Genomic DNA, 26,697 nt, shown 5'->3' on the forward strand with positions numbered 1-26,697 from the left:
ATTTTGTACTGCTAGTGCAACTTGATTATGACTCATGTAAAGCTATAAAGCTATAAGCTTGCAACTTGTGATGTGTCTTCATTTTTTTGTTGTCAAAGGTGTCTTCAATTTGATATCACCTAAAGTGGAATCATTCCATTATACTTGTGCATTAGACTCGGTTCCATATTAAGTGGGTGTTTGGTTCAGCTTTTTGGTGGAGTTTTTAGCTTTTACTTTTTTAAAAAGCTCTACTAAAATATTTGGTGAGAATTTTCTAAAAGATTTTTGGAATTTTTTGAACCTCCAACAACTGGTTTTTGAAAAACTCAATTAGTTGGAGCTTTTTACCAACAACTGATAGCTTTTTCAATAATATTAATTATTTAGACAAAACTACCCTATTAGGATATATTGTTTTTAATATATATATATATATATATATATATATATATAGTTATTTAAATTACTTTTAAATACTTTAATTATTTTTAAATTATCTAATATTATTTATTTATATTAACAAAACATAACTTAAATGTTTTTTAAAATAAATTATAAATTTATCAAAAAAAAATCTAAATAAATATAAATTAAATGTTCTTTCTTATAATTTTTTTAATGAATATTATATAATATAATGTATTTATGAATTAATAGATAAAAATAAAAAATTATGCCCTTTATGGTCATTTTATATATATACAGCAACAACTAATCAAATCTCACCAAACATGTATGGTCTATCAGCTACCAGCTACCAGCCAACAGCTAACAGCTATCAGCTATAAAAAACAACTGAACCAAACAGGCCTTAATATAAAAAAACAATCAGTTTTAAATAAAAAAGCATAAGTTAAACCGAATTTAAAAGTATAATTTGATTTTATTTAGTTCGATCTTCACTTTAACCAAAATATAATAGCACCTTTTCTTTTTTATTTTTTTTTAAATAAAAAGTAAAAGATTTATAGATATTAATTTTTAAAATCATATTCAAATTATATGATAATAAATCATTAGTTTTAATGATTTGAAAACATTAAAAAGTAAAAATATTCTTAAAAAATAATATTTTTCTTACAAAAATTAAATTATGTAAATGTAATTTGGATTTTTCAATTTTTTATGTTCTTAAAAAAAAACAAATCAACCCAATTATAAAAATAATTAAAATAAATAAATCAATTGCCTATTTTCAATTCGAATTGGCTTTATTTTACAATCCGGTTCATATTTTTTTTTGTACACCACTAGTTATGCATATATGAATTCACTAACAGTCCCTTAACTAAGTATCAAATTTATCTTTTTAATTCATATTGGGCATGTCACATAGCTGAATAAAGTATTTTCTGTTTTTGTTATATTAATTAAATAATATATTTTTAAGTATTATCCAAAAAACTATTTCATTTATAAAATATACTTTAAATTTAAACTTTTATTTTTACTTTAAAAAGTATTTTTTCACTTTTATTTCGATCTATAAAAATAAATCGTAAATACATATCAAATATCTAAAAAATTATTTCCGATAGAATATGTAGTGAAATTTTGTGAGTTGAAGTAAAAATATGAATTGAACAAATAAAAAAAATTATTTAATATTTTTGACCGATATTATATCATTTTATAATTTTCCCTAAATTAATTAATTACTTTTTTGAAAAGCAATAAGAGCCACGGTCGGGTAAGTTTACATTTGAAATGGGCCTCAAGGCCTTTTAAGCATCGAAGCTGAGCTGGCCTGGCTTGGCCAAAGAAGGCTCAATCCAACTTTGGTGATGTCCAGAAAGTATAAATATCGCAACAAGGGAACTGCAATTTAATCTCCAAAACTTGGAAGTGAAATTTTTGACGGCAAATTTGATATTTTCGGTTCAAAATTTGCACAAGTATGGATTAATGGCGGAATACAAAAAATAGTACAACCGCGGCAGCAGTGATAGAAGATCCAGTGCTGAAGCTGACAAAATCAGGTGCCAATTAGTAAACTCACTTTTATTCTAAGCTTGTCTTGCTTTCATGTCTATTTGATTTTAATTTCACGAATTTTTGCGTAGTTTTGTTGATCATCTGAAATAATCAAAATTAGGTTACACGCGATTTTTTTTTGTCTATCTGATAGTAATTTCACGCTTTAGTTAGAGCAATATCTTTATTTAGCGAACAATTGAATTTAAGTTAAAGTTATTAACGAATGATGAGGGTCTACACTTGATTTATTTTGTAGTTTTGAAATTAAGAATTTTTAGTCTTAGATTATTATGTAGGAAGTTTTACGGAATTCTGTTATGATTAGGATGCTAAAAGTTGTTTTGAATTTTATTCTAGAAAATCCTAGTTTTAACTACTCTATAGACTTGCAGAAGAGATTAATTAAGTATAGCACTGTAAGTTTGTATAACCCAATTCCCCCATACTATAGGTGCCATTGCCTTGGACTCCAGTTGTTCCTTAGAAGATTTTTCATTTTCCCTCTATTTCTAGCTTGACAAATTAAACTCTTACTATAAATTAACTCCAAGTTGTCCTACATCATAAAGTAGACGGTTTATGAAGATGGAACATTTCATGACTGGATCAAACTATATTGTAAAGATAACTTGCACAGATCTAAGAAGCATTAATGTCGGTGAACACTGAACTCTAGCTCTTAGGTATGGATATTTGATGTATTCATGAGCTCAATTTTTTCGTTCTTTTGGGTAAATACATGTATAAATCAAGATAAAAACTCCCACCACTGTCTACTACAGCCCGAATCATCAAGAAAACCATTGGAGTCAAGACTACTCCAGTCCGATGATGTCAATGAACCATCTGCGCCTTCAGCCAGGTTGAAAACATTAGTTTCCTCCTCTGCCTTCTCAGTACTTCTGCTGTCATGAGTACTTGAAAGCATGCTCTCTAAGCTGTTATGATGGCTGGGCTCATCCTTTGACTTATAGTTGGTTTCCCTATTCTCAACTCTCTGATTGCTGCTGCTTTGAATTTTGTCCAACCTACATTTTCTGTTTTCTTGTTGTTTTGCATGCACAGTCTTCAGCTTCTGAAGCTGTCAAAAGTAGAAAACTTGTATAAGTATTAGAAAGAACGTACTTAAAACATAAAAGGTCATTTTGTATACATACAAATGCTTATAAATTAGTATTGGACGATGCCTATACCTGGATTTCCAACGACTGATTTTCTTTTTTCAAGGACTCAAAGCTGGAAGCTAGAGCATCATGACTTGCTTTCAGCTTGTTGTACTCTTTCTCAACCAGCTTATTTTTTAATCTAGCTCTCCTGTTCTGGAACCATATGGAAACCTGGCGAGGATGGAGTCCAAGCTCATTCGCCAGCTGATGCTTTATCAGCGCCTCTGGTCTTGATCCTGACTCGAACATATATTCTAGGAATTTGATTTGCTCATCACTAAATCTTCTCCTATTTGCATTCTTTTGAGTACCTGATGTAAATTGCCCTCCTAGATCCATTCCTGAGAATAAACCATTTATCTCCATTGTTGCTACGTTGGGCGATCTCGTCTTGCTAAAATTCTGTAGGTGCTGCGAATAAATAGTTAGGCAAATAGTTTGTGTATCATTTAAGGTGGGCCTAAATAATTTCTGGGGCTAATAATCTCATGTGCGTGGCAGAGGAGTATGCCTTGTCTCTCAACTCGGACACTTGTTTTGTCTTATTTTCACAAAACGAAACCCCTTCTTTATAACTTGTATAAATTTTTTTAGCCTCATCATTGGTGTGGTATGATTTCTTATCAACTTATCATCGAGTCCTTTTGTAATAGTAATGTCATTTGGTGAGAGTGCGAATGCTAATTTGAGGGTTAAGAATCCTAAAAAAATTTGAGCCTAAAATGAGCGGGTTAGTTGTGTGTCCTTTAACAGTGATGGTGCCCTCGCTGTACTTGGGGTAACTGGAGCTAGATTAGTGCTTCCAGGTTATGGCTATAGCTAAAAAGCAAATTAATGATATTTCTTATTATGTTCAGACCAATTCCCATCAAATCCGACGTTGATGGAACGAATTGGAGATAGGACACGTTAGTACGTGTATTTATTTCTTTTGAAAGTGGCAACACTGGATCAGAATTGCGTCAAGACAAAGTCGAGAAAAGGTGTCCTTAAAAGAGCCAATGATTTCATCCCACACCTATGTAGTGTGAAAGAAAGGGACCCAGAAACTTTATCTTTTTTGCTTAGGAAAGTTTTTTGATTTTGGTTTCTCTACAAACGTGGCACCAAGATTATGGATTTATGAGTCAGTAATTTGGGTTGTTTTGGACACGTGAGGCTAATATTCGAAATCAAGGTTCTTTGTGTTGGACAAATGGTGATCAACTCCCGTAGAATAGACACAATTACTGATTCTTGAAGATTCGATGTCTGCACTTTCACCACCTGAGTCATTCTTAATTACTCTTCCTCCTAGCACAGAATTTACATATTGCTCGTAGGAAAAAGAAATGAAACACTCAATTACCGAGGACAGCCATGTTATATGAACCTTTTTTTCATAATTGTAAGCTGATAACTTCAGCGTCTGATTTTATGAACCATACTCTCGAATTTTAATCAAGAATGAATTCTGAATGTTGATCTTAAAAATTTGAAGATTTGTTTAAGCTGCATCCTGGTTCACTCTTATTGAAGGCACTATTATAACTCCAAGCAATTACTAGGTATTTGAAACTTTAACTTTGTTATTAATCTACTTATTGAATTATGATTAGTTGGATTACCTCCCCCAACTTGGGGCATTCTCGTCCATTTTAGGAATTTACTGTTATTGTTTGAAAAGCTAACATGAAAAATGAACATCATTCTTTGCTCTGCTTTGTTATTCTCCCATCTTCAGATAGGTCAATTAGAAAATGAAATTTCCTTTTCATTTTTCTTTTGAAAAAAGCTATAAGTTTTTGAAATAAAATACAAAAAATTTGGATAGGGAAATTGAAGAATGAGCCTCTCTAGAGTTTATGTTCATAAGCTTGCGAATTGCGATACAATTTAAATGATAATTTGGCCATTCAACTTGTAAGCGATAATCAATTAGCATATATTTTAATTTTACGATAAATTTATTTTTAAACTTGGATGTTATTTTATCAATTTGCCCCATTTTAACATAATAATTATTATCGGAAGTGAGCAACACGTGCCAAATCAGGTGTTAAAATGATATACTTATAATAAAAAGACCGAATTTAAGACTAAATTGACCATAAAATTAAAATTTGTTAGTTGACCATAAATTGTAAGTTGAGAGGGGCAATTGCCATTCAAGTCATCGGAGGCTGTGAGGCTTTTGCCTCACCTCGAAGTTTCTATCCCCCTTCTGAGTCTTTTTTTTGTCATCTGATTTTTCTGGTCTTTGTTTACTTCTTCAAAGAAACGAGTAGACTTTTGGGCTGAACTGAAATCAAGTAGGTTCATGTATTTCTTTTCCAGGAATTGTAATGGTTACTGTATCTTAAAGCTCTAAACTTGTAGCCCACTATTGAAATTCAGTGGACAAACATAAGATAGAACTTGTTTTTCTGCAGCCCAATGGATTTCACTAAAGACTTATAAGAAGCCCATTTATGTTCCAACTACTATTTTACTAAGAGAGAAGTTAAAGGCAATCTTAGTGGATGAATTCAACTCAATTCGATTTGACTAGACTAATCTAATATATTTTCTAGTTAATAATGAAATTTTCACATTATTAATTATCAAGTTAAACATTTATTAGAAAATGATCCGATTAATATTTTTACTAAAAATATTATAGAGATTTTGAATTTGAGCATTGTCAAATTTATCCGTGTAGATGAAAGTTTGTCATATTTACAATGAATGTAAGAGAATGAGTTACACCCTATTGTGTAAAACCATCGAGCTTAACACTGATGAAATTAGTAGTAGTTTTTAACATTATTAGCCAGTTCAATTAAAAATTGAAGGCAAGTGTAGTTCAATTATTTTCTAAAATGATACAAGTTAAACTGTAGGATTTGTTCAATAGTTTATTTACTAGTTAGAGTAATCTATTTATCAGTTTTCAATCCAACTACAATGCATAAATTTGAAGCATACTGAGTTCTTTTACAGAAAATAACATCAATATCTTTTATTTAAACGGTTAAATTAGTAGATTTTACACGTCAAACACTAATCTTCTTGTTGAAGGTCCTAAAACATTTTGAATGTCGTCCTACTTTATTATTTTTTTGGAGAGGATTATTATAATAAACATGAGAAGTAGAGTGAGTTATTGGAATGCAGGTGTTTTGGTGATGGTAGGCAGGTTAATAATTAGTATTAAAAGGTGTGGTAATTAACAAAGTTTGAACAGGACATCTGGTGCTGGTGCTGGTGCTCGAGAATCAACATGTCGGGGCATAGACGTCTTGGTGTTGGTCTTAGAATGAAATACTATAAGAAGAGTTTTGGTTGCATTTTGTACGTAGTTTAGCTCATACAGAATCTTCTTGTCTTAATTATAGCATTTCCTGGGAGTTTGTTGTGTTAGCAGTAAAGCTTCCCCCAAAACAGCCTTCTTACCTTTTACACTTTTCAACCACTCCTTTTCATTTTCTTTTCTTTTCTTTTCCACCACTTTCTTCCTTCCCTTTTCTTTCAGTGTGTGGGGAAGCTAGGGTGGGTTTCTCATATCATATTATCAAAACTAGCTACCAATTATGGAATATTTTATTGCACAACCAAATTGGAAAAAGTTTAATTTTTTAAAAATGGATACAATTGAAATTAAAAATTACAAATGGGAGTACATTAACGGTTTTAAAAGTTTAGAATTTAATCATGAAAGTTAAAAATGTACGATATTTTTGGATGATTGAACCTTATTTAACATGTGCATTAAAAAAATAGCGAATTTTTAAAACTTAGAGGACAAATAGCAATTTTAATTGGGATAAAGTTAAAAATGGACCTAATTTTTACCTAAAATATCATTTTGCCTTTTTACATTTTTTCGATTTCAATTTGAACCATCATGTTTCTTCCCTTAAATAAAAAACATCAGAATTAACAGACACATACCCATACCCGTTAAGTTATCTGACTTTTTTCGCCACAAAACTCTAACGTGGCAATGTTTTTTAGTAAAAGGAATAGGAAAAATGACACTCCAATTTTCACTTAGCCACTCAGAGGTGTAAATTTCTAAATCGATCAAACAGAGTAATTAAGTATATATGTGATATTTGGAGAGGTAACATCAGGAATTATTTTTCTCTTTTGAAAAATTATATTCTGTTTTTGCAGAAAAAAGAGGAGAAATTACATGTTGTGGGAATCGGGAAAGAACGGATGCAGGTAAAGTTTGGTGTGTGGTTGAGGGATTAGGTCAATTGCCATGTTTTTAGGGCTTCCAAAAGGTTAATAATTGCTTTAATCTGGTGAGCTGATTTGGGTCAAAAAACGATTGAAAACGCTATTTACTTGTTCCGGGATCCTTTATCTTTTCCTTGAATCATTTCGAAATGGCAGCAACATACCACTTTTTTTGATTTATTTATTTCTATTTTTATTTCTATTAAAGAATCAGACTAACAATTGATCCCTGTGTGATACACTTTTTTAATCAAAACAATTTGGTCAATTCTAACAAAATTCTTGAACTTGAAATTTGCAAACAAATTGATTACTAGGTCAACACTGCAGACATCCACATCTGCGACTCCGTCCAACGAGATAATTATAAGAGAAAATCAAAATAAAAAAGAAGGAAATTTCTTCCAAATTATTCATCCATTTCTCATTATGCTACCAGTTCACGTTGGTTGGTGAATAAATCAGTTCAAATAAGGAAATTTTTTTTTTCAAGCTTTATAAAAGCTAACCCATCGTTTTATATTGTTAGTTTTTATTTCATTTAATTCTTAACAAATATCTTACATTTAAATAAACTTTTAACTTTTTTTTTTATAATTAGGGAAGGGGGAGCGCTTGTGGGAGGAATCGAACTCACGACGTCGTTTTAGTTAACATGAAATAACGTCCTTCTATGTCTAAAAGGACTGCGATTGTTCAAAATAAATAGTTAATAGACTATTTAGATGTAAATTTTTTATTAAAGACTAAGTGAAATAAAAATTAATAGTATAAGGACTTTAGAAAAGGTTTAACCTTTTAAAAAATGTTTGATATTTTAAAAATGCAAACAAGATAAAATTAATAAAAGTTTCACAAGATTCAATTTGCATTATGAATTACAAGTTTACTTAATTATTATATCATCGGATATGATTCCATCTCATAAAAAGATATCAAACTAATTGCCACACATCTAATTGAGAAAAGAAATTTTGATAATTATAGAAGAATCAGATAGCAACTAAAATTGTGGCATTCCAATCATAGAAAAGAATCCTATGATAATATCAGAATCCTATGTGTCAATTGCCATTTTATTGTACTAATGCGGTATTCAAAATCAAGAAAATAGTACAGAAAACTCTATATATCCCTTCCATTAGAATTACTTTGGATCGTTTAAGTAACTTCAGAATTATTTCCCATTAAGATTCTCATTTACAAAAATGATGGTTGTTTTCAAATCTCTGAAAACTGCTCGATTTCTAAATTTGCACCGTAAAATTTCTACAAATATATAATTATTTTAATGAGCACAACATTAAGATACCAATTTTAGTAATTTTCAATGGAATTCCGACATATTTCATCGGCAAATAAGGTGTTAGATTAGCGCAAAAAATTAACAACCGATTTATCGACAAAACCGCCGGTGATTACACGCTTGAAACGGCAAAAAATTAGCGACGGAAGACGGTTAAGTGCTACTATTCCCAAAGCATGCTGTAACAGAATAATTAATAAGGTAGGTCTAAGAATTGAAAAGAAAGAAAAAAGAAGAAGGATGAAGGGAAGTAAACTGAAGATTGAAATTGATGATGAGCTAAGCAAGGGAAGAAGCATGTGCCAATATTTATTGTGTTGCTGCTTTTAACATGTGAGAGGTCACATTCTGGCTATTACAACCCCATTCATACCAAATCCTTATGAATTTAATTTTTCAACTTAATAATAATTTGTTAATTATTGAGTTATTTCATTGACATGAAGGATGCATGTAGGTAGGGGATATGTGCCCTAAAAATGTGGGGCCTAATGAGGAGGGCCATAAGTTGTAGGGTGGAGGTGATAGCAGCTGAATTTCAAACAGTGAACTGACCAGTGACCTTTTGCGTCTGTCTGTGTCTCTGTGTTGGTCTCTAATATAATTTGCACACAACGAGGCTTACCCTTTTCATGTTCTTTAATCTTTAGTTTACCAAAATTCACACCATCACATTTTATGGCATTTCTTGCAATATTCACAGCCTCAGTCCATTCCAAGATTTAACTTGCAAGAATATTAATGCTATGGTGGATTAGCTCAACTAATTCCTATGAGTCATCTTTTGCTTGCGTGTGTTTTTCTCATTTTCATCACCATTAATTGTCATACACTAATAAAAACAATTTTATGATCACAATCATTAATTGAATGTGATGGATTAATGAACTACTAAGCTAAATAGTGACATGAGTTTGTTAAACTTGAAAACAAATTGCTCGAATGTGCATAGCACGCGCATTAAATAGAATTGAATATTTGTTGCACAAATATGATAAATTATTTAATGTAACACACGCGTCACGTCAATATACAACATTTCTTTTTTTTTTCCTAAAATTATGAATCTCATTTTAAATATTTGTTGATTGTTTGAATAAAAAATTAAATATTGTCAACACAAAAGAAAATTCAAAATGTATTAATTAGGATATAAAAAAGTTGTGGTTACCAAATTATATATTTTTTACTAATTACTACCATTTTTTTGGTAGTTCAACTTTCATTTTTTCAACAATAAAATACAACTCAGTAAATTCATACGAATTATTGCTTACATGACCAACATAAAATATGCGGCATCCAATATTCTGTTACCACGTAAGCAATTATTAATCAAAATTGTGATAGTAACCTCATATTCTAAAAAAAATAGATTTTGGCATGTACCAACATGTGACAAATAAAACGATGGTAATCAAAATGTAAAAAGCTTATAGTTCAGTAACCAAAAGAAAATTTAACCCTATTAATTACATTAGGTTTGTTTTTCAAATTCCATCTATATTTGATACGGAGTTTTGCCAAATTAGTAAAGAAAATATATAATATATGATGATGGTATGATTAGGTCATGATGATTAAGAGACATGAAAAATAGATTTGAAGGTGTAAAGAAGAAAGAAAGGTAAGAGGGTGAATTCTATAAATATTGCATGGTAGAGAAGAGATGTGTAGATAAGAGTGAAATGGTCATTTTGTTGTGTAACCCAAAGCCAAGGAAAGGCTCTCACTCAGAGCTAAGTAGGGTCTCCTTCTTTTATTGCCTTCTTTGTCCTTTTTCACCTCTTACCCCTTTTTATCCCTTCTCATTCTTCTCCATCACCACCACCTCCTTCTCCTTCTCCTTCTGCAAAATCACTTTGGTTTAATTTTGGCTCGGAGCTGTTCATCTTTTGAGGGGAATGTTGTCTGGCTCGAGGTCACTAATATTAGATCTATGAGTTTTTCTTATCTTTTGCTTTTAAGATGGATCAAAATGATCGTGTTCTTAGTGACGTCGGACCAGGCTTCATTCCCCCCAATTGTTAGCTTCCCTATGATCAGCCAACTGGTCATTAACTAGTTATATCTTATGATTATCTTCATTTCTTGATCCTAAGAAAGGTGAGTATTCTTTTGTAAGTTTTGTTTAAGAGCTTTTATTTTCAATTGATGGTCGAATAATATGTCTATGTTATTTCAGACATGGGGTTTTTGGTCTTTGCAAAAATTGAGGTCGTTGTGCATGAGCAGATTGGTGTAATGATGAAAGATTTTGACTTTTTTTTAAGTTTTTCTGACTGAAGGAGAGAAAAGAAAATCATCATTACACTTTTATTTTTTTTATCCCTAAATTTCATGGATCAGGGGGGATTTGTTTTTCTTTCTCTGTCAGTCTATCTAACTCTTTCAGATTCATCATTGGACTAGTTCTTATTTATTCATGAATCATCATGCCTTCAAGAATCTTCTCTGTCCGTTTCTGCAACTTCTTAATCTACACTCTAATTACCTTCTTTTTTCTTTTCTTTAATGTTCATCAAGAGTCCTACCACCAACCAACTATCTCTAGGGTTTATCAAGATTCAACATACAGTTATCACCAATTAAAAAGCTAGCACATTCTTTCTCTTTTAGAAACGATGGATTCGCATTTTACTTTAGCTGAAAATAAATGTTTGTTTATTCACTTGTTTCCTTTTGAACTTAACCAAATTTTGTTTGTGTTCATCTTTCTGTGCTACTTTTGATTTGTTATGAGTGGTAGTGGAGCTGCATAATCTTCTCTTTACATGTTTTTTGTTTTCTTGCTGCTTTTTTCTTTTAAAATTTTACCACTTTTATGCTAAAGTTTGCATCGTTACTCTTTAGTCAACTCATTTTTGTGTCTTTGCACGGCTTCAAGTGATCATCATGTGCTCATCATTCAACACAGTTTTTTGGAGCTATACTAAAAACCAAATTAATATGTTTTAATTATTTAGTTTAGGGCTCTAAATTTATGTTCATATTTTCTATGCTCAAGCTAATGACTTGTGTTGCCTTACTGAGTTAGCTTGTGTTCACTGATTTGACTGATACCAAGATTGGCTTTTGTGAAGGGTATTGTGTGCTTCGGTCTAGTTTTCACCGCTTGAAAAAAGGTAAACTAATTAAAGAGTTAGAAATCTTTCAAAAGTTCATCAGTATTTTATAGTAGGAAATTAAGTTAACCAATTCTTTGAAATATTTTGATTCTCTAAATGCACAAAAATAAAGAACGCTTGTAACCCACTCGACTGATGGCTTTTACAAACCTTTCTTGGACTACTTATCATGTGAAAGGAAAGTTTGAAAATGTGCATTTCGTTATGAAATCGTTGTTTGATTATGAGAACTTAAGGTAGAGAATGGGAACGAAAAAAAAGCTGGGTTTGGTTTATCAGATGAAGCTGTTGCTTTCTTTAGCCAGGAAGCAGTATTTTCTCGACTTCAACGAAGGAACATAGAGAATACGGGTTCAATTTTCATACAGTTAGTGAATAAATAAGCCTTTCGATAATCAAACTTTCATTTTTATATTAAGAGAACATGTGTGTAACCTCCGTTGATGTATGTAATAATAAAAGCTCAATTATCCAGATCTAACAAATAAAACAATGATAATCATTCGGTAAATAGTTAGTAACCACCGACAGAATACAGAAAGGAAAAGAAGTTTTGATTGAAAAGGTGAATGAGAAAGAGAGGAGAAAGGTGATGAAAGTTGATGGAGAAGAAAGGGCTTAATCCATCAGTGTGATGTATTGCCTTTGCCTGAACCAAATGAAACACTGAATGCCTTTAATGCTCTCACTCTCTCTTCCTTTCTTATTTATTTACTATTTCGCAGTTTAGTCAGCATCACCATCGTCGTACGCCAGGGATTCCTCTCCCGTTTCCTTTGGCTACGTTACATTAATGCTCAGACTATGCTTATGTAATTACAAGCACTCTATTCATGTATGTGTATTTGAAGCACTAGCAATATTACAATTCTACAGTACACTATTGTGTCAGCTTAAGTGGTGGAACCCCATCACCTTTACCACTCCAGCATCTAACACTATTCTTTTCACTTGGAATAACCCTAAACCCTAACTTTCTCAATTCTCAGTACAATTTCTTTACTATTGTCATCCATTTTCAGCAAAAACAACTTCCTCAGACGTATTCCTTGATTCAAGCAACTCAAGGTTCCTCTGTCTACTCAAGGCTTAGCATACACGCATCAACCAGAGGCCAAGAATGAGAGATAAAAAAAATTCATACAAATACAATACAACTTTCGAGCTCTGCAACTTCAGTTTCTTGAATGATCGACCAATTTTTTTTTTTTTCTCAAAAAAAAAAACTTGAATTATTGACCTAATCTATGAGTGTATGCATGTATGTATAATTAGCTAGAAAAACCTACTAATACAACTGTAATGAAGGTGCAGGATTAATTTTGGGGCTTGATATACAGGCAATGCAAACAGTGTTGTTGATTATGAAATTTAATCAGGAATCAGGTCATTATCATAGGTTTAATGCTTATGCATTAGAAATGTTGTCATCTATGTGGTGCAATACAAATATAATAGCAAAAGCATCTTAAACTCTATAAATGTATAGACGAAGATTGGCATAGTATAAATTGTATTAATTAACCATATATGGTCCATAAATATGCTTACACATATCCAACTTATCCAGGCTGTTAGTGATAAGAATATGAGCTAGACCAGCTGAGAATAGGATACATGATTTCTGTAGCTAACTTGAACAATAATATAATTTTTTCTCTATAAAAAGCAAAGAGACGTAAATCTACAGCAAAACTTAGCTTGATATGATTTTTTTATAGAATTTTCTTTTACATATCTATAATTTTAAAACATTTTTTATTAATTTGGTAAAAAAAACATATTCTATTAATAAATTCTAAAAAATTATATTAAAAGTTCGTTAATTTCATAAATTGAGAGAATTATATCTATAACATGTCAAATTCGATATAAATTATTGGCCTAATGTCTTACAAAACCCCGACCTTTTAGCCCCTTTTCAATCATACCCTGACGTTGAAAATTTGTCAATTTTACCCTATTTTGCATTTTTGTGTTTCAATTGTACCCTGAAAAATTAAATTAACGTCTTTTGCGGTTGGAAATTTGTTTAAAACATTCTCCATGTCTCGCATATATTGATTGTATATTTTTAAAATTTATTTAAATTAATTAAGAATTTAAATTAGTGTTAATTTGATTATGGTTTTTAGTTAGTTTTTTAAAAATAAAGGACTTATTTGTACTTTTTTGAATAAAAAAGAATTTAATTTCATGTTTAAACTTAATTAATTGAATGATTTCATCATTTAAGTAAAAAAATTAACAAAAATTAAAATATTGGGGTACAATTGAAAACGGAAAATTCAAAAGTGGGTAAAATCGATAAATTTTCAACGTCGGGGTGGAATTGAAAAAAAGTTTAAAGGTGAGGGGTTTTTGAGTGATTAGGCCTAAATTATTTATGTAAATTTACCTGATTAGACGAACTAGAGAACAAAAATTCTAATAGAAATTTGGATATAATTGTTTTAACATGCTATTTTCTTAGGTATGTCAAAAGGTTGAAGTTGTATTTTTTTTGGTATAATTCATGAATTTTTTTGAATGAGTCTTAATTATGAGACGAACTTTTAAACCTTTTACATTTAGACTAATTCTCACTTGGATAGTGTAGGTTTCTTGTGGGAGATAGACTCTAACTTTAAATTTTAAACGGCTTCATACATATATACGCCGAAGTTATATACTAATGTATAATAATTTTACCTTTTGTTATTTTTGGTAAAAGAGCATCTGTTATCTTACCAAAGCCAAGAAAATACAACTCAGGCAAGTCAATAGAGAAGTGGCCAGATGAGACAGACAAAACAAGAAAGTTAAACAGCAAATGAATTGAGAAATGATGCCAAATCAAATACTTAATTACTGTGAATAGAAGAAGTTTATTTTTGGCTGCATTGCATGTAATTTGATACCTTCATGGACCATTAACATTTATGGAACAACCCCAATTATTTATAAAAAATATATATAATTTCCTGTTAATTAAGTATCGATGACTGTACACATATATAGTGCAATACATATCTAGACTCCACAAACTCGATTAATGGCATATTCTTTAATGGTTTATAGTTAGTTTGCTAGCACTGTCATATCATTTGCTTGTGAATTATGTCATGCAACTCATGAAAAGAGACTTTAGCACTACATATTAATTAGCATTACTTTAATTCATGGAACATATTTAATAGATCATTTTTATAATGTAAAGTCACAAATATGAAAAATCAAATCATACCGACCTTGTTATGAAAAAAACGGAATAAGGTTTTTTTTTAGGGAAAACTAAATTCTCATTATGCCAAATCGGAAGCGATTACATTTGTAAGAAAAGCCGGATAGTTAGCGAACCAATCCTGCTGACCTAACATAGAACCAGAAGCTTGCGCTAAACAATGCGCTACTGCCTGCTGCGTTCGCAGATCGTCTTACGAAACTAAATTTAAAATTACTAAATTGCTTCAAATAATAAACTAATCAGAAACTTGGTTCATATGCAATTTTATTTTGAAAGGATATCTTTCAATATGTAAAGTGTAAACTAATAAAATGCGTTTATGTTAAATTTTCCAAATGTATATTTATGCTCCCGAACTTTACGCTTTTTGATCACTTGCATACTCAGACTTAATTAGGTGGAAATCAATTTAACGTTTAAACTTGATACTTTCTTTACATGCCATGCACTTCCACTATAAGTTAGATCTACTTGCCTGGACAAAAGGTTGATTAGCTCCATAAACTTTAGGAAAACAAAACAAATGATAAAATTTTATTTTGACAAATTAATGTAAGTATTTATACATGATCTTTAATCCCATCTTAATTATAATTTCTATAATAATTTTACTATTTTATTGTATTTTTATATTAATAAATTAATGTTTTCATTACAAAAATTATTTAAAATTTTGAAATTCATTAATAATATAGAATCAAAAATCAACAACTTTGACATCAATAAATATTTATATAAATATATTATAAATTACATAGTACTTACCCAAGTATAAAAAGGATAAATTGATTAGATTTGATTAAAAAATCCACAAGTTTAACATTATATATTCATCAAAAAAAAAGTTTAACATTATATTTTTTGCAATACACTACAAGAAATTCATTATATTGTGATAAAATATTTAATGATAAAATAAAATTTGTCATAATATGTGGTTTTATTGTGACAAATATTTATTTTGTAGCAACACATGTAAAAATAAACAATGTTGTGATAAATTTATATTTTGTCAAAATATTTTTATCACTATAAAAAAAATTATTTTTTTGTGACGAAGTATTTGCCGTAAAAGTTATTTTATCACAAAATAATTTTTATGATAAAATAATTTTTATCGTAATACCCGATTTTTATTGTGACAAAATTTTTTTGGTTGCAAATAAAGAAAAAATAAACGATATTGTGATGAATTTATATTTCATCAAATATTTTTATCACTATAAAAAAATCATTTTTTTATAATGAAGTATTTGTCACTAAATATTTATAAAAGTATTTTTGATGATAATTTTTTTTATCACAATATGAAATTATGTTATGATACAAAATGTATTGATTAAAATAAAAACATAAATCATATAATAATTTTTTGTTTGTGTTAAAATTAAATCATATTAGAATAATTCTGTTAGTGGTACAATACATAATATATACTAATGACATGTGTTCTGTATATCTATTTTTTAAAGTAATTTTTATTGTTAAATAAAATATTAATAATGGTAAGCAAATAAATATGGCTAATCCAACAACTACCCACGTCTATTAATCTTAATCCTTCTATTCTAAGCATGTAGTCTTCCACTATCCCTCTCCTCCACTAACCACTCCACAAAAATAACTATCACTGCTTTACGATAATCCAATAAATATAGCCATTACAATCCTTCTGCCACCTTAATTTCCAAGTCCAGCAAATCAATTTCTTGCATGGCCAGTCTCATGACCCTCTAAAAATGTAGCCTTTCACTATCCCTCTCCTCCACTAACCACTCTAAGAAAATTGGTATAGGTTTTTTATATTTTGAAAAGATGGTAGGAAATATGGAGTGAATTGAAATGTGTTATGTGGTTATGGACCCAATTTTAGTTTTAACCATCCTCTTTATGCTGCACAAGTACATAATTATTTTCTTTCTTTGTAATTCTTACATTCTTTTGATTATTTACTTTGTCTAATGCTATATATGTTTATTGGTTTATTCTTTAAAATCAATGGTCTTTTGGTTTTCCTACACTTGGAGTTTAAATGTTTCATATTTTAATTAAGATATTCTCTTACAGGGTAATCAATTTACAGAAGATCTTCCAAAAAGAGTTGGCCAAGTACATTATGAATGGAGAATGGACATATAACAAAGATGAAAGTACACTATATTATTTTGTACAACTGATGAAAGTACACCAAGTGTTTTAGTTTATGTGAACGGAAGAACAAGATCAATGTGAATTTTGCTTTTATTGATTCATGTAGCTAAGCATTGATTATAAATGAATATCAATGTTTAGTGTCTTGTATTTTTTGCTTATGATGAAACTAAATATTAATTAATTATTGAAAAAATGGAATAATATCAAATTTTTGTGATAATAGATTCGCATAATTTTTATCACTAGATAAATTATGACAATAAATTTTATCAGAATAAAAATTTGTGATTATATATATTATCAAATAAAAGTTTGTGACTAATAAGTTGCATCATAAAAATTAGAGTAATATTTATGACAAAATAAATTTATCAAAACTGACTAACTATTACAATTGTGAGAAATTTTGTCCGTCAAAAAAATATTTTTTGTCACAAAAAATAGGTATATATTATGACACAGCAATATTAAATATGACAAAAATTTTATTATTGTGATATAATTGACCGTCATAATTTATATCTAATATGACAAAAGATATTCATCATCATTAAAAAATTATAGTGACAAATACGTTTTTTATCATAATAATGTTATTGAGACAAGGTTGTTTTGACGAACTCAGTGATAAAAATAATTGGTCACAATATGGGAGTTGTGACAAATTTTAATTATACCGTGATAATTTTTTTCATCATAATAAGTCAAATTTCTTGTAGTGATAAAAATATAATTTAGAGTAATATTTTTATTGTTTAATTAATAAGAATTATTTGTCATATACAATAAAATTTATTTAAAAAATATATATCCAAATTAAATAATTCATTATTTAAATATTATTAAATATAACATAGTTCACACAAATGATAAAATAAATACTCCATGTTTATTACAAGAATACTAAAATTAGAATATAACTATATATAAATATTATAAAAAACAAAAATATATTTGACCTAATTATATATTTTTAGGGGCACAAATATATATATATATATATATATATATATATATATATATATATATATATATATATATATATATATATATATATATATATATGACCTAATTATATATAGTAATCCCAAAAGACTCTATATCTTATCATAAATGGAAACTCTTAAAGGGTAATAGTTTTTATATAAAATATTATTAATCAAAAATTTCATATAGTCAATCCTAAAACGAAGTGTCAAAAGTTAACTTGATCAAGAATATATATAATTATTTCGAGACAGATACTCATCCGGCCCGTTCAAATCCAGCCCGTTTGGGCTGAGCTCAAATAATAAATTAGAATTTAAATCACATGTGTTTATATGATCAATTAATATTTAATATAGAATCACTTTTTTTTTTATCAAAGGCTAAAACAATATCGCTCATATCAGGTAACAATTGATTATAAGGATCGAAATTAAGCTCGAACCGAACTGTACCGAATTTAAATTTTTATGTGAAAATATCCACTATGGGCAAATACGATCTGAACCCAGTACTCTAGCCGGCCCATTTACAGATATATTCCAGAGCCGGTATGAACCCAATTCTCTATAGACCCAATTTGTAATTGCAAGAGCAATTATATTGTTAATTTGAGGTACATTATTTTTGACATAGTTTTGAGGTATATTAAGACCTCATTATGTACAATTTCCATTCCCTGTCATCCATATTTTAGTTCCGCGAAAGCCTTCAGCTGTATCAAATGGATATCTCCAGACTCCAGCACAATACAACTGACATATAAGAAAAAAATTTATAGTGAAATTTGTTTGGAATGCAAAAGATGTTGGTGGCAAGATTAATATGACGATCATTTTAGTGCAACCTACGCTAAAACGATATATAAATTTTAGCATTGAATTAGTGCTTCATTAGCATATTAAATTCTTGGTAATCTATTAGTAAATGGTGATGTCTTCTCCGTTTCCAAATGGCACCAAATAAACAATTAGCGATGAGTTTTTTGTTCCCCGAAAAATTCAGCCGGAAATTCGTTTTTTTAGTAGCGATTTTTATATTTTACTATATTAAATTTTATTTATCAATTTTATTTCTATGCAAATATATTACTCTATGTTTAAATTTAAATTCATAAGATATAATAACGTATCTATAAATTTCATAGTTAGGATTGAAATTTATATTTTAAAGCCTTCACAATTATATTAAAAATATAATATAATCCAATAAAAAAGATTAAAAAAGTGTTGGTAAGTCTTTAATTTTTTTTTTTAAAAAAAATGGGTGTTTTTTTGTTATTTATTGTGAACGGCCATGAGCCGCTTCCTATAAATTTCGAGAGTTTCGGATACGAAAATGAGAAAACACAACATTCTCAAAAAAAATTATGTATTATAAATTTTAACGACGAATCGGCCGACAAATTTGGAGGAGCTAGGGGGTAATTACAAAAATAAAAGGAGTCTTTATCCCACACAACGGATGTGCCACGTCATTTTTACAACAAGCCAATAATCATTTGCGATAGAGAATCTTTACTTATTGCTTATTTTTTTATTATTAAACATTTGCACATGGCTAACGCCTCATTGGTTTGTTGCACGAATGACGTGGCGCAACAGTTGCGTTGTATAACTATTCAAATAAAAGGGGGAGAATAATTAGCTTGACCTATATTTATGTAAGTAAAATTTGTACAGGGGGACTACTAGCCTGCCTATTCCCCCATTCAATGCGGTTCGTGAGAAAATGTGTTGTGAAGATGGGCACTGCTATTGTTCGGAGGTTTGGATCACATTGACCATAATTGACATTTTTTTACATCAAAAGTATTTATTTCATTTTTAAATTATCATAAATTCCTTCTATAAGCGTTCGTCCCTTCTTAACAATAATAAAAAAACTTTTAAGAACAAATCGGAAGATTCACTAATTGGAGAAGAAGATCAACGTTGCTCTATGTGTCTGTTAAACTTATCTCTTTAGCTGCTTAATCTTTCCACAAAAATCTAAAAGGGGCTATCTTTTTTTCGTTCAAGCAAAACGATGCCGCTTACTAGGACAATTCCAATTGATTGGACCAACCGACAGTTTTTGTGATTGATATTTATTAAACTGGCCTCTGTCTTTGCCTTGAATTTCTTTATTTTTATTTTTGTGACTGTTTAATTTATAAAATAAAATTTAGGATAATATATTATTAATTTGTTACTTATTAATTATGGAGTATTATAAAATTATATATCATAATTTACATCTCCATGTTGTTCATCTGCTTCTTATAACTGATAACTAGTTGTGATAGTTATTAGCTGATAGCTTGATAATTTGATAACTGTTAGCTGATAGATAATAGATCTTTGGTGAAATCAAATTAGCTGTTGTTGTTGATATGTTGTAAGACTTTAAAGGATAATAATATTTTTTATTTTTTATATTATACATAAATTATATTATATTTAATAAAAATCATTAAATTATTTTTTAAAAACAACATTTAATTTAAAATTATTTTATATAAAATATTTAAAAAACTATTTAATTATAAATGCTATTATATAAATAAGCTACTTTTATATGGTTTATAAATAATTAGATAATTTAAAAGTAGTTTAAATGATTTTATATAGAATAAAATAATATATTTAAGTAGGGCTAGTTTTATCTAAATAATTAATAATACTGAAACAACTATCCATCGTTGGCAAAAAAATTCCAAATTGGAGCTTTTTCAACAACAAATGTTGAAGGCTGAAAAAGCTACCAAATTTTTTTCAAATTTTCTCAACAAACGCTAAAATGACGCTTTTTAAAAAGAAAAAATTGAAAATTCTATCGAAAAGTTAAACTAAACACCCCCTAGATAGAAATATAATTATGTGAAACCAAATAATCAGTTTTTGGCCAAAATCGACAAAATTGAAAGGTCGGGACTTTTGTGAAACTTATGTGAAAGATTTCGCCTTTTTACAACATTTGGCAAAAAAATATCAAAAAATTTAAGTATTTTTTAGTAACTAGGCCTTTAGATTTTCTATATAATTCTATTCATAAAAGAATATCTAAATTGTGACGGATAATGATATTTAATTCTATCACATCTTACATATTAAAATATGAAACATTAAAAAAAATAAAGGTAAATAGTTATGCATATAGTATTTCCTCCGTCCAAATAGAGTTGTCAACTTTACTTTTATCACACAGTTTAAAAAAAATAATCATTGTTTATGAATTTTGTAATTTTTTTATTTTTTTTGTCATACCCATATTTGATATGTGGTTCACTTGCAATTTACTTATTAATGGATTTTAAATAGCGGTAATATAGGAAAATTGAGTGTAAAAGTTGTTACTTTTTAAAAGTAGATAAGAGTTTTGAAATAAATTTTTTTTTTTTAAAGGAGATAACTCTATTGGGACTGATGAAATATTATTTATGAAAGGATGAAAGGAAAAGAGAATACTAGACTGTGATCAATGTTTTATGGAATCAATAATAAAATGGGTAAATTGCATAATAGGAATTATGGCGTCAGAATAACGCATTAATGTATCATATTATCGATCTCAAATAAGCTATAAACATAATACATGCGATGTGAGGTTCTAAATAAGTTGATATTTTATTAGAGAAGTGGAACAACAAAATACATAAATGCAATCTTGATGGAGGCAACAAATCATGGCTGTACAAGCACTTACTGCTATTACTCTATCAGTCTATTGGGTCCCGTTTCTGAATTGTACCTCATGCATTTACATTTTTCTAATTTCAACTCCAAATTTTGCACCATCAAACAAAATTCTGCAACCAATGACCATTTAAATCTTTTCATTTTACTCTCTCTAACTGTCTAGTCATCATTTATAAAAGATTTCGGCCATTTACCCATATATATATCATGTACTAAAATATTTATCAGTTTGGTTTATTATTTATATTGATCGTGCATATTGAATAACAGACTCTCCAATTTTTTATTTATTTCTTGAATATAACTGATTAAAAAAGTGAAAGTTATAGACTATATTCATTATATACTTATCAATTTCAATATACTTGTGGATAATTATGAATCTAATTCGTCTAAATTTACCCACTTACAAATAGAAAAATTACTACATTTCAGGTCAGTAATCAAAAGCAGAAGCTTTTAATGCTGCTTGGTAGTATTGATTTGAAGCAGATGAGATATAAGTAGTAATGGACAATTCACTCTCACCACATGTACTCTCATACCAAAGTAGCCATGAAAACAGAACTACAGTCATTGCTACTGTTGGCAGTCATTTCACTCTTGTTTTCATCACTTGATGCCCAAACATACCCAGGAAGATGGAAACTTTTGAAGAAAAGCATTGGGATTTCAGCAATGCACATGCAGTTGCTGCCTAATGACAAGATCATCACCTTTGACAGAACTAATTTTGGCCCCTCCAATCTTTCTCTGCCTCAAGCAAAATGCACTGCTGAATTTCAAAACACTGATTGCTTTGTTCATTCTGTGGAGTTTGATCCTTTCAACCGAAATATTCGGCCGCTTACTGTACTTACTGATACATGGTGCTCTTCCGGCGGATTGTCAGAAGACGGCGTGCTTGTCCAGAGCGGTGGCTATAGGCTTGGAGAACGAGTTGTCAGGACGCTTGAGCCGTGTGACAATTGTGATTGGAAAGAGGATCCGAAAGGACTTCTTTCACCAAGATGGTACGCTTCCAATCAAATTTTACCGGACGGGAAGTTCATTGTCGTCGGGGGTCGATATCAGTTTAATTACGAATTCATCCCGAAAATGTCGAGTTCTGATCAAGAGTTATACAAACTTCCATTTCTGAAAGAAACTAGATATTCTCCGCTTATTCCAAACAATCTATACCCTTTCTTGCACCTCTCTCCTGACGGAAATCTCTTCATTTTCGCTAATGATAGAGCAATTCTGCTAGACTATGTGCACAACAAGGTGGTCAGAGACTATCCTGTCATGCCTGGAAACATTTCGCGCAACTACCCAAGCACTGGGTCCTCGGTTCTGCTTCCGGTGATACTAGATAGGAATTACAGCATCATTCCAGATGCAGAAGTTTTAATTTGTGGTGGAACATTGCCAGATTCAAATCAAAAAGCGGATTCAGGAATTTACGTGGAAGCAACAAAAACCTGCGGCAGGTTAGTAATAACCAGTGAAAATCCTAGCTGGGAAATGGAGGAAATGCCGCTCAGTAGAATAATGGGTGACATGATAATGTTGCCGACAGGTGAAGTGCTGATTATAAATGGTGCAGCTAAAGGAAGTGCTGGCTGGAATTCAGCGAGAGAGCCAGTTTTAAATCCAGTTCTGTACAGACCCAAAAATAGCAACACAAGCAGCAGATTTGAGATAATGAGTGCTTCTCCGATCCCTCGTTTATACCATTCAGCTGCACATTTGCTATCAGATGGGCGTGTCTTGGTCGGCGGAAGCAATCCAAATAGAAACTACAACTTCACTGCAATCTATCCGACTGAGCTGAGTCTTGAAGCATTTTATCCTCCATACATAAGCTCAGATATTCCGAGGCCAAACATCACTGCCATAAAGCCAGCCGTCGATCTTGTTTACAAGCAGAAATTTACAATGGAGTTTCAGTTAAAGAATCAAGAAAATCCTGCAAACATATTTGTGGCAATGGTTTCACCATCTTTCACTACACATTCTTTTGCGATGAATCAAAGGTTGTTGGTTTTGGCTTTGGAAGGTGATGGTGCACAAAATGGGGGCGGCGATAACTATGTGGTTACTGTTAATGCACCGGCAACCGCCGCAATAGCACCTCCGGGATATTATCAGTTTTTTGTGGTCCATGAAGGTGTTCCTAGTAGAGGAACGTGGGCCCATATCAAGTAGTAGGGGTAGTTGTTGTTCTTGAATTAAGAATTTATGAGAATAGATTTGTGGTCTTAATTTTCAAGAATTGATGAAAAAAGATTCTTGTTCAATTGGTAATTATGAGATGGTCTGAATTGTGAAAATGGTCATTATTAATCATTTCGTGTCATTACAACGGAGCATCTACTCATGCTTGTCCCCGATTATACAGCCACAACCTTTTTCTTTTGGAAGGTCAGAAACAGGCGCGGAATTAGCTTTCGTGAAATAAAAAAACATAATCATATAATTTGTTTTTCAGGAGGTTAAATGTATGAAAACATTATACTTTTCTAAAAAAATTGAAAAATATTTATTAACTTAAAAAAAAGCAGGGACGGAGGCCCCTTCAGGCTATATGTCTAGTTCCGTCCACGACATAAAACATTCGATCATTATTGATTAAAGTATAAAACATAATAACAACATTACTTATTTGTTCATTTAAGTTTTTTTTCTTTAACAAAACTACATAACTTTGGTTAAGACTATAATATTTTAACAAAATACTCAAAAAGAAAGAGCAAATTACCTGAAAGTTTTCCATATATATTATAATTTACTTTCATCTTTTTTATTCGAAAAATAAACGATAGTATCCTACATTTTCCGTTCAGTATTAGTGTTAATCAACTAAGTAATGAAGTCAAAAAACTTAATTTAAAAAACAAGTTCAGTTTCATCCTTAACTTTTTTGTTAAGATACTTCATCCTTGAAGTTTTAATTTTTTTTTTCAGTTAATTTTAAGTTTTAAATAGTAAATGGAGTAAGAAAAAAAAAATATTTAAAATATATGTAAAAAAATAAAATAAATTTAATTTAATTAAAAAAATTAAAAAAAATCAATGGTTTCAAAGAAAACTCTGATTTAGTTAAAAATAATAATTAAAAGACGAATGAATCATGAAAAATAAATATCCAAATAACGATAAACATAAAAAAAATTACATGCAACAATCTGAAATATAAACTATGATATATATAGATATATATAATTAAAAAAATTATATTTACAATCTCAAATATAAACCATAATTAGTCTAATTGGAAAACAATAACATTATAGTTCATCCGCGTTCTAAAATGGTTGATTGGAAGCCCATTGATCCAAACATGTTGAGGAGCCCACAAGACAAAAAAGTAGAGAATATTAGGTATTTACCTAAAATAAGAAAATAATAGGAAAAAGTACCTCAACACGGAAAAGATATCAAAAATACATCAAAATGTTAGGCTTTTTGTTTTTTTACTCTCCGTGATTAATTATTTGTAATTATACTCTAACTATAGAAACTGACACAACACTCCATTAACTGACACACACACACTCTCTCTTTCTCTCTCTCTCTCTCTTTCTTTCTCTTTCTCTCTCCGCGCATTCTGCATGTGCTCACTACAAATTGTTAACAATTTGAACTTTCTTTTATTTATTCAATATCTAGTTTTTTTATTTCTTTTTATCTCTTCATTCTTTAAATTAATAAATATACATATTATAAATTACCAATAAATAAAACATTTTCTTTTCATTTATTTTAGTATTATCAAAAAAAATTTTAATTTAAAAATATATGCTACTATTTAAATATTTTATTATATTGATAGCATATTCAAAAAATTATACAAACTAAATATAATAATTAAAATTTAAGATAAAATCACAGTATCACATTATCATATGATTATCACTGTATCACCTTATCATATGATTATCACAGTTTCACCTTATCATGTAATTATCTGTGTATCATATTGTATTGTCATCTTATTATCATGCCATTATCAGTATCGTATGTAGAAGATTATTATATGATAATGTGATGATATTGCTGGATAATATTAGACAACATCATATTATTATTATTATTATCTTATTATCAATAAGAACCTTATCATACTATTATCTTCACATTATCATCTCGTTATCCTAATTTTTATGTAATTTGTTTCCATATAGGTATCATATTATTATACTATTATCATAACTTTCTTATTTAATTATCATTTGGTTATCACTGGTATAGCATGAATCTTTTTGTAATTATATTTTCACGTACGTTATCATCCAATTATCATAACCTTATCATACTTCATTATCATCTAGTTATCATACTCCAGTGTTATGATAACGACATGATAATATAGTGATACTCACATGATAATCAGACACTATTTTATCATACATTATCATGGATATTATCATAATATTATCATATAGGTATCATAAATATTATTATCTCGGTATCATAGTGATACTAACATGATAATCAAAAACTAATTTAGTTATCATAACATTATCATTCTATTATCATGAAATCCTTCTATATTTTTTTTACATATGTTATCATAAATTTATCATACTTCATTATCATATAGTTATCATAACATTATCTCACTAGAGTGTTATGTAACGACATGATAATGAAGTGATACTCATATAATAATCAGAGGCTGTTATTTATAAGAAAAATATTTTTTCAGCAATGTTATGATAATATGATGATAATGCAGTGATACTCATATGATAATCAGATGCAGTTTTTTTTGCAAAAAATTATTTTTTTTGTGCAGAAAATCGTTTTTTTCATCATAAATCATTCTTCATGCTGATTTTTAGATATAAAATTAAAAAAAATCAAAGAATAATTTATTTATATATGAAAATTAATATAA

At 29.4% G+C, this 26,697-nt stretch overlaps 2 protein-coding genes and 1 long non-coding RNA gene across 3 annotated transcripts; 2 read left to right on the forward strand and 1 right to left on the reverse strand.

Annotated features, from left to right (window-relative positions):
• Positions 1 to 2,552: 2,552 nt before the first annotated feature.
• LOC126676484 (homeobox-leucine zipper protein ATHB-7-like) lies at positions 2,553 to 3,916 on the reverse strand. Its single transcript, XM_050370704.2, has 2 exons — positions 3,153 to 3,916; positions 2,553 to 3,040 (listed from the first exon to the last, which is right to left on the reverse strand). The coding sequence occupies exons 1-2, from the start codon at positions 3,489 to 3,491 to the stop codon at positions 2,708 to 2,710; spliced, it is 672 nt and encodes a 223-aa protein (XP_050226661.1). The 5' UTR covers positions 3,492 to 3,916; the 3' UTR covers positions 2,553 to 2,707.
• Positions 3,917 to 10,239: 6,323 nt separating this feature from the next.
• On the forward strand, positions 10,240 to 13,319 carry LOC126679355 (uncharacterized). The gene is made up of 2 exons (XR_007640849.1): positions 10,240 to 10,743; positions 10,823 to 13,319. It is a non-coding gene; the product is annotated as an uncharacterized LOC126679355 (long non-coding RNA).
• An 8,943-nt stretch (positions 13,320 to 22,262) lies between these two features.
• On the forward strand, positions 22,263 to 24,160 carry LOC126676315 (aldehyde oxidase GLOX1-like). The gene has a single exon (XM_050370493.2). It carries the CDS (start codon positions 22,344 to 22,346, stop codon positions 24,000 to 24,002), a length of 1,659 nt encoding a protein of 552 aa, XP_050226450.1. The 5' UTR covers positions 22,263 to 22,343; the 3' UTR covers positions 24,003 to 24,160.
• The last annotated feature ends 2,537 nt before the right edge of the window (positions 24,161 to 26,697 follow it).

Source organism: Mercurialis annua, linkage group LG4 (assembly GCF_937616625.2).
Source record: "Mercurialis annua linkage group LG4, ddMerAnnu1.2, whole genome shotgun sequence".
NCBI lineage: Eukaryota > Viridiplantae > Streptophyta > Magnoliopsida > Malpighiales > Euphorbiaceae > Mercurialis > Mercurialis annua.

Bases quoted from the DNA above. Each gene is read 5' to 3' on its own strand.
- LOC126676315 (XM_050370493.2), top strand. From the start codon at position 22,344: ATGTACTCTCATACCAAAGTAGCCATGAAAACAGAACTACAGTCATTG.
- LOC126676484 (XM_050370704.2), bottom strand. From the start codon at position 3,491: ATGGAGATAAATGGTTTATTCTCAGGAATGGATCTAGGAGGGCAATTT. The intron at 3,041-3,152 runs GTATAGGCATCG...TACTTTTGACAG, and splicing joins ATCAGTCGTTGGAAATCCAG to CTTCAGAAGCTGAAGACTGT.